Source organism: Mytilus californianus, unplaced genomic scaffold, assembly GCF_021869535.1.
Source record: "Mytilus californianus isolate M0D057914Y unplaced genomic scaffold, xbMytCali1.0.p SCAF_8, whole genome shotgun sequence".
Classification (NCBI taxonomy): Eukaryota; Metazoa; Mollusca; class Bivalvia; order Mytilida; family Mytilidae; genus Mytilus; species Mytilus californianus.
Genome location: NW_026262734.1, coordinates 21,740,470 through 21,750,293, shown reverse-complemented (window position 1 = coordinate 21,750,293; position 9,824 = coordinate 21,740,470). Strand labels below are relative to the sequence as shown.

Genomic DNA, 9,824 nt, shown 5'->3' with positions numbered 1-9,824 from the left:
GTGACGCACTAATTTGCTTGTTTATCTTTTCAATCGCTCATTTTATTTATAAATTATTTAATTTAAGATGCTCAGTATTTAAACAGACAGTAAAATTTTTAAATTTTACACGTGTCTGGTCTATTTATATAATGATCTACAATTGTTAGTATCAAAACAATATTTAGCGGATAAATCTTAATATCCCAATTTATCGAGCTTTCGTATCAAATCGTGGATTTCATTTTTGTTTTAATTTGAGCTGCGTCGGATAGAAATCGGCCTTGTGCAAGTGCACGTAAACAGATGCACGTATAAAACTTTGATTGATTTTAGAAAATTCAAATACGAAATAAAAGATGAATTTTGGTTTTTTTTGTAGGGTTCTTATATCAACTCATTTTTAAAACGGCTACAGACTTTGTATCAAGATTTTTGTCATGCCGAAATAAGTTAACGGTTGTATTAATATTTATTTGCATAAGATCGATTTTTATCTCACGCAGCTCATTTTTTGTTCAGTACAGACAATACAAATTATCCTTAAATGAGGTTTGGTAAAGAATTTGTCTTGTGAAAGGATCATTACAGAATTAATCAGTTCGAAATATTGTTGTTACAACACCAAGCTGAGTACTGTCGATTTTATATTTTTATAACAGAGTACATACTTAATCTCTACTCGTTATAAGATTTACTTAATAATCTCTACTCTTTAAAAGATTTACTTAATTACATAAACATTTTTTTTTATTATAAGTATGCAACCAATTTTAATGAATTCATAAACTGTCTTCATACTCAGTCCTAAAGATAGAAAATCCATAAATATTACAAACATGTCTTACAATCATGCATTCCAAGGTAAGTAAATTATATTCAAAAATGCGATCTTTAAAAAAGAATCTCTAATAGACTTTTAATTGAAATTTTGTCATATCTATTTATTCAAATATTACTGCAGTCAAAACTTTCTAAAAATAAGAATCAATACAGCTTAAAGCAAAGAAAAAAATGTTTTATTTCATTTTTCATAAAGTTTAACAGTTTATATATATATCAGAATGAAAAAAGTCGGCATTGTTCAATTCAAAAAAAGTGTTTTACAAAATATTATAATATGCATATCTGTTGTATTCGCATAAAATTGTTATTTTAATATATTAACAGTTGAATAAGTTAAATGAGCTCAACATTCCCTATTCTTATTAAAATCATACAGTTTCAAGATGTACAATTAGAAAAAAACACATCATATATTCATACTTTATTAAATCATGGTTTAATAATGCAAAATCATAAAAAAAAACGTAATATCAACTTTCGTTTTTACCAGCAGACACATTCATTTAATTCATAATACAATTTTTATTCGAACAATGCCTGAAAATATTTTGTTGCAAGCATTGTCATGACTTGAACTTATTAATTGAAAATATTGAAATTATTGAAAACGTCTAATTAACGTTTACATATCTTATGTTTTAGATGACTTTTATACTTCCTGTACTAACGAAGAAGAATCTAAGTTGATGGTTTTGAAGGATAAGCATGCCTTGTGTGAAGATCTAAAATATATTCTGTCCGTTCCTGATCTGTGTGATGTTACATTTCTTGTTGGTCAAGAACAGTATCCCGTTCACGGACTGAGGGCGATATTAGCTTCCCGTAGCAGGTAAAAAAGTTATTTGTATCTTATAAATGTTCATCCTTCAGTCAACTTCGTCAAATAGTCAAAATTTAGTGTAATCTAATTATCATCTATAATTAAATTTTACCAGTGGCCAACATTACAGATATTTTCATGACAATATAAGAGAAACACATTATTTCATCTCTTGTTCTAAGTGAGTTTCTTGTTGCTCAATCTTTAGCCTACTTTGTAATGTTTTTTTCCCGCATCAATATGTACTCTCTCTCTCTCTCTTTCTTTTGCTTATGGTGTTGTCTGTGTTACGATAGTTTATCATTATGTTCTCTTGTTGTCTTTTATGACAATTGTTTTTATTGTTTATTGCAGGATATTCTACTTGATGATTCTTGCAAAAGAAAAGGAAATAAAAATCCAAGATTCACAGAAGAAAATAGGATTCATGAAGAAATTGAAACAAATACGCAAACTGCTTATCTCCAAACCGTCACACAAAACATTAAAATCCTTACCAACAAAGTTAACCATTTCTGTAGAAGAATATGAAGTTAGTGTATTTGAGAGGTTGCTACGTTACATTCACTGCGGTGTAGTCTCGGTCGATGTATTTACTGTAGTAGGTAAGAACTGTCTTCACAATATTATTTGATAAAGTTAATTCGTTTTGTTTAACATTGCCGTAACTGTGTTGCCTAGGAATATTTTCAGCATAAACAAATACTACCATATGCATAGTTAATTTTAATCAATATGGTATGAAATAGACAAAATGTTTGCAAATTTGGAAACGTTTTCTAAAATCGAAAGAAAGGGTTTGTCCGAATCACAATGTAGAAAGTATCAACAGAATTACGTATAATTGAGAGCACTATCTGAGATATTCAAAAAAATGTTTCCTTTTCGAACATTTTTTTTTCGTCACACAGTTTCGATCTATTAATGTCACAGTTTTACTTTTGGATCCTTGTATTCATTTACATGTTTGTTTTTGTAGGACTGCTGAATGCTGCTGAGAATTTCGAATTGGAATGCTTAAAGAATGCATGCTGGGAATTTGCTGTTAGTTGTATCCGACCTGATCTTGTGCACGATTTAATTGCTTCAGCTAATGAGTACTCTACCAGTAAACTGACCAATCAACTTCTCAAAGAGGTAAATTGATAATGTGTTCTGCTTTATCAAAATATAATCAATGTTTTAAATTAGTCAGTATACTGGCAGATTTTGAGTATTTTCAAAACAATATGTATATCCTATATGTTTCTATGAATTCCATGCGAGATCAAAGACATTTAATAAGTGTATCAATGCTATAGATTTTGTTGACACTATCTCAATACCAATCTTAATTATCATTAATACAATATTTTGGCTTATTTTGTTTATCAATTGACAAGTGTGAAGTCATTTTCTTAAAAATGTGTATTCCGTAATTTTCTATTTGACCTTTCCAGTTTTTAATTTGCAATGTAACCAAAAACAACTTGTCACTCTAACATAACTATATTTTTTCTTATATACACACTTATTATATTTACAGATTCAGGAAATATCATTTAACCAGCCAGAATTGCTATATTACACACCACGTTCCCGGTCATGCAGCACACTGGACCTCACTGATAACAGACGGAATAGTAAAACTACCAACGGATTCCTAATGAGAACTGTGTTATAGATTGTACTACATAATAATATATACTTATATTTCTTCAATTGTAAATAATTATACAATTTGTACATACGGATGCATATCCCATTTTATTTAAATTGCATATTCAAATTATAAAGTGCTAAATATGTAAAATAAATAAAACAGATTAACCAGTAGTATTATTGTACTTATTATACGCATTATTTTGTTATTATGTTTGCTGTTACACTCCCAGACATTCTTCATGTGCTTGTCCCAAGTCAGGAGCCTGATATTCAATGGTTGTCGTTTGTTGCTGTCTGTATGTGCTTGTCCCAAGTCAGGAGCCTGATATTCAATGGTTGTCGTTTGTTGCTGTCTGTATGGGCTTGTCCCAAGTCAGGAGCCTGATATTCAATGGTTGTCGTTTGTTGCTGTCTGTATGTGCTTGTCCCAAGTCAGGAGCCTGATGTTCAATGGTTGTCGTTTGTTGCTGTCTGTATGTGCTTGTCCCAAGTCAGGAGCCTGATATGCAATGGTTGTTGTTTGTTGCTGCCTGTGATAATTTGTTTCGTTTATTATTTTATACATTAACCAGAATTCATCCCCGGTTTTCTGGCTTGTTCTGTATTTTTTTATCTATAGGTTTTTAATTGTTTCTGAGACTTTTTTTCGTTTTTAATTCTTTTGGTCTTATGGCGCTGTTTGTCGTTTTTCCATTTACAATTTTCGACTGCCTCCCTAGCATCTTTTTAATTTCAGTAGTCTTAATTTGGCTTTGACGATAATAGGCTTAAAGTATGAAGGCTGTCGAGCAGACAGGAAGAAGAGAGTATCTGCTATGCGTATTTTTTTATATATTTAACGAAGTGACATATTTTACATCAATGTCATTTGTTTCTTGATGGATCTTCTTGAAAATGCATGACATATAAGCCACTGAATGTTAAGCACAATCAACAATCAATCAATCTCTGGTGGATAGTTGTCTCATTTGCAAGCACACCACATCTTCTTATTTTGTTGAATTTAAGGACGAACCATGCCTTACAGCTTGTCCAAGTTATGGAGTCGAACCTCGAATCAATGGAAGAGTCCTTACGTCTATGTGCAATATAATGAATTGTTGTTGATTGCTGTTTTAGTATCTATTTTCCGTTTGTTGTTGTAGCATAAATCAGGTCGTTAGTTTTCTCGTTTGAATTGTTTCAAATTTTGTCATGTTGGTGTCTTGTATAGCTTAGTTTATGGTATGGGTTTAGCTCATTGTCGAAAATCATTCATATCCTTTTGTTCTTTACATCCTCGCCATTGGGTAATTTTTGTGGATGGCTGTCTCATTGGCAATCATACCAAATCTTCTTAATATTTTATCAAATAGTTGAAACTTTCAATTGATATTTATTCTTGCGATTAACTTTCTTTTGAATTTTATCAGAATACTTAATCTGTCTGAAAAGGATGAAATGTCTTTCTTCGAAAATAAGCACGTTAATAATTCGGCCCAGTATGTCGGTCTTGCACAAAGAAGGTTTTATATTAATCTCATTTTAACATGTTCTCGTTGTTATTATATGTCTGATATATTTGTCACTGGACTAAAACACCCATTTATCATCAGCATCATCATCGTTTTTTTTTATCAATATGCAGCAAAAATTTCCATTTCTATAAAAATCATAGTACTGCACTTTTAATGCATTTGTCTTGCATGTTTATTCCAAAATGCACAGTAATACAGTTACTTTTTTTTTTTTTATTAATTTCATGATTGATAAGTGCACAGTAAGGATATACCTTTTCGGTTGTTTTCTTTGAAAAGGACAATTTGTCTATTTAACTCGTTCTTTTAACAGTTAAAACATACAACATATATTCATTAGACTGCTGACTCGTCCAGAACACATGATAAGACTGCCGACTCGTCCAGAACACATGAGACCATACACGGTTATCTGGCTTGTTCTGTGTTTATCTATCTATAGTTTTTTTATTATTATTTCTGGGACTTTTTTTCGTTTTTAATTCTTTTGGTAATGTTCTGTTTGTCGTTCCTCCATTTACAATTTTCGACTGCCTCCCTAGCATCTTTTTGACGTAAAATGTTTTATGAGGTGAAACATAAAAAATATATTGTCTTGTCATTCAGTATACCAATGTTGTTATGTTGTTACAGTGTCTTGTCATTCAGTATACCAATGTTGTTATGTTGTTACAGTGTCTTGTCATTCAGTATACCAATGTTGTTATGTTGTTACAGTGTCTTGTCATTCAGTATACCAATGTTGTTATGTTGTTACAGTGTCTTGTCATTCAGTATACCAATGTTGTTATGTTGTTACAGTGTCTTGTCATTCAGTATACCAATGTTGTTATGTTGTTACAGTGTCTTGTCATTCAGTATACCAATGTTGTTATGTTATGTTGTTACAGTTTTTTTCCTTTTCCATTATTGATACTCGTTCAACATTTCCGTCCTAATAAAACCTTTTATGACTATGTATACATGTTTTGATATTTTCCATCATTTGTGACAAACTGATACGATGGTTTAAATGTAAAATAAGTATCTTTATATTTTGTAAAAAAAAACATATGAAAACAGTGGAATTAACCATTTTTGGAGTGTAAAAAATTCTTTGGATGTTTTAGATAAATTACGTGTTTTTGGTGGTCCTTTTGATTCGATTGACAGTTTTGACTTTTTCCCTCTTTATACTACACTTCCACACAATCTTATTAAACAAAAGTTTTCCTATCTAATTAAATGGTCGTATGATAAATCTAGTCGCAAATTTATTTGCTGCAATTCATATAATTTAAAAGCCTTTTTCTCTAATGAGAAAGGTAAATATGCTAGATATACTTATTACTGGAGGTGTGATGAGATGATTAAAGCACTAAATTTTTTCCTTAACAACATTTATGTACGTTTCGGCAATAAAGTTTATCGACAGGTTGTAGGTATTCATATGGGGCACCAATTTTGCCCCTTTAATAGCAGACTTGTTCCTTTACTGTTATGAATCACAGTTTATGGCAAAACTCAGTAAAGAACCGTCTAAATTCCATTTAATTGATTAATTCAACAACACATACCCTTATCTTGATGATATTTTTTCGTTGAATAATCAAGAATTCTCTAAATATACTGCTGAAATTTACCCAAAGGAACTTACTTTAAATAAATCAAATAATAACAGCAATAGCTGTCCTTTCCTAGATTGAGATATTTCAGTATTACACTAGAAACTCTACACAAAAATTTACGACAAAAGGGATGATTTTTCTTTCCATATTGTTAATTTTCCCTTTTTGGACGGTGATGTTCCTTTGGCACCGTCTTACGGTGTTTATATATCACAACTCGTTTGCTATGCTCGTATCTGTAGTGACGTTTTTGGATTTCATGAGCGTAATCTATGTATTACTAGTAAAGTATTAAGTCAGAGATTTTGTTACCACAAATTACTTAAAACCTTCACTAAACTCTTCCATAGATACAAAGATTTGGTCTGCAAGTTTGGCTGTACCTGTAGAAAACTTATTTCAAACGGTATAGCACATCCTAAATTTTACGGTGATGTTGTAAACCGAGCCCGGAAATTTAGATACGATCCGGGTAAACTTATCAATCCTTTATATAGATTTATTCTAAAAGGTTACCTATTCAACACTGTAATCAAATCATTGAATATTGTTTTTATTGGTATAAATATTGATTTTGATCAGTAAATTAAAACCATACTAAATATTACACATATTTACTTTCACGGTATTACATTCTGTCGATACTTATAATTTTGCATTGTACAAGGTCATGTTTTTCTCTGACTGTTAATGACGTCTTTACACTAAATCCATTGGATGTTGGATGTGTACTGATTGATAATTTAGTCTTAGATACATGATTTTTTTTATTAGTTGTTATTGGCTTTGAACTATCTGTCATTAACTGCGAGTACTTTCAGATCTGTAGTGTCTTTTTTGTTGTGGGGATGTATAAGTACCCGTCCACGTCCACTCTGTGTTTTTGTTAGATGTATTTCTATTTGTATCCATCTGATGAGTTAAGCCTTTTTCAACTTATTTTTATAGTTTGTTCTTATGTTGTACTGTTATACCACTGTCCCAGGTTAGGGGAAGGGTTGAGCGCTCACAATTATGTTTAACCCCGCCACATTCTTTATGTGCCTGTCCCAAATCAGGAGTCTGTAGTTCAGTGTTTGTCGTTGGTTCATGTCTGTCATATTTGTTTTTCGTAAATTGTCTTGTTATGATTTAGGCCGTTAGTTTTTTCAATTGAATTGATTCATATTTTTCATGTCGGGGCCTTTTATAGCCGACCATACGGTATGGTTTTATTTTCTCATTTTTGAAGGCCGTACGGTTGCCTATAATTGCTTACATCTACTTCATTTGATGGATAGTCGTCTCATTGGCAATCATACCACAACTTGATGCTATTATGAAGTAAATAATTTGTATTGTGTATATTATATTTTTTATACGTATTTAAACAGTTTAATTCAAGATCGGCTTATGACAAATATAGATACATATTTCTCTTATAAATGTTCATCCTTCAGTCAACTTCGTCAAATAGTCAAAATTTAGTGTAATCTAATTATCATCTATAATTAAATTTTACCAGTGGCCAACATTACAGATATTTTCATGACAATATAAGAGAAACACATTATTTCATCTCTTGTTCTAAGTGAGTTTCTTGTTGCTCAATCTTTAGCCTACTTTGTAATGTTTTTTTCCCGCATCAATATGTACTCTCTCTCTCTCTCTTTCTTTTGCTTATGGTGTTGTCTGTGTTACGATAGTTTATCATTATGTTCTCTTGTTGTCTTTTATGACAATTGTTTTTATTGTTTATTGCAGGATATTCTACTTGATGATTCTTGCAAAAGAAAAGGAAATAAAAATCCAAGATTCACAGAAGAAAATAGGATTCATGAAGAAATTGAAACAAATACGCAAACTACTTATCTCCAAACCGTCACACAAAACATTAAAATCCTTACCAACAAAGTTAACCATTTCTGTAGAAGAATATGAAGTTAGTGTATTTGAGAGGTTGCTACGTTACATTCACTGCGGTGTAGTCTCGGTCGATGTATTTACTGTAGTAGGTAAGAACTGTCTTCACAATATTATTTGATAAAGTTAATTCGTTTTGTTTAACATTGCCGTAACTGTGTTGCCTAGGAATATTTTCAGCATAAACAAATACTACCATATGCATAGTTAATTTTAATCAATATGGTATGAAATAGACAAAATGTTTGCAAATTTGGAAACGTTTTCTAAAATCGAAAGAAAGGGTTTGTCCGAATCACAATGTAGAAAGTATCAACAGAATTACGTATAATTGAGAGCACTATCTGAGATATTCAAAAAAATGTTTCCTTTTCGAACATTTTTTTTTCGTCACACAGTTTCGATCTATTAATGTCACAGTTTTACTTTTGGATCCTTGTATTCATTTACATGTTTGTTTTTGTAGGACTGCTGAATGCTGCTGAGAATTTCGAATTGGAATGCTTAAAGAATGCATGCTGGGAATTTGCTGTTAGTTGTATCCGACCTGATCTTGTGCACGATTTAATTGCGTCAGCTAATGAGTACTCTACCAGTAAACTGACCAATCAACTTCTCAAAGAGGTAAATTGATAATGTGTTCTGCTTTATCAAAATATAATCAATGTTTTAAATTAGTCAGTATACTGGCAGATTTTGAGTATTTTCAAAACAATATGTATATCCTATATGTTTCTATGAATTCCATGCGAGATCAAAGACATTTAATAAGTGTATCAATGCTATAGATTTTGTTGACACTATCTCAATACCAATCTTAATTATCATTAATACAATATTTTGGCTTATTTTGTTTATCAATTGACAAGTGTGAAGTCATTTTCTTAAAAATGTGTATTCCGTAATTTTCTATTTGACCTTTCCAGTTTTTAATTTGCAATGTAACCAAAAACAACTTGTCACTCTAACATAACTATATTTTTTCTTATATACACACTTATTATATTTACAGATTCAGGAAATATCATTTAACCAGCCAGAATTGCTATATTACACACCACGTTCCCGGTCATGCAGCACACTGGACCTCACTGATAACAGACGGAATAGTAAAACTACCAACGGATTCCTAATGAGAACTGTGTTATAGATTGTACTACATAATAATATATACTTATATTTCTTCAATTGTAAATAATTATACAATTTGTACATACGGATGCATATCCCATTTTATTTAAATTGCATATTCAAATTATAAAGTGCTAAATATGTAAAATAAATAAAACAGATTAACAAGAAGTATTATTGTACTTATTATACGCATTATTTTGTTATTATGTTTGCTGTTACACTCCCACACATTCTTCATGTGCTTGTCCCAAGTCAGGAGCCTGATATTCAATGGTTGTCGTTTGTTGCTGTCTGTATGTGCTTGTCCCAAGTCAGGAGCCTGATATTCAATGGTTGTCGTTTGTTGCTGTCTGTATGGGCTTGTCCCAAGTCAGG

At 31.1% G+C, this 9,824-nt stretch overlaps 1 protein-coding gene across 1 annotated transcript; it reads left to right on the top strand.

The window, feature by feature from the left end:
* The first annotated feature begins 818 nt into the window (after window positions 1-818).
* LOC127711945 (serine-enriched protein-like) lies at window positions 819-9,490 on the top strand. Its single transcript, XM_052218102.1, has 5 exons — window positions 819-843; window positions 1,468-1,654; window positions 2,000-2,250; window positions 2,625-2,782; window positions 9,328-9,490. Exons 1-5 carry the CDS (start codon window positions 819-821, stop codon window positions 9,463-9,465), a joined length of 759 nt encoding a protein of 252 aa, XP_052074062.1. The 3' UTR covers window positions 9,466-9,490.
* Window positions 9,491-9,824: the final 334 nt, after the last annotated feature.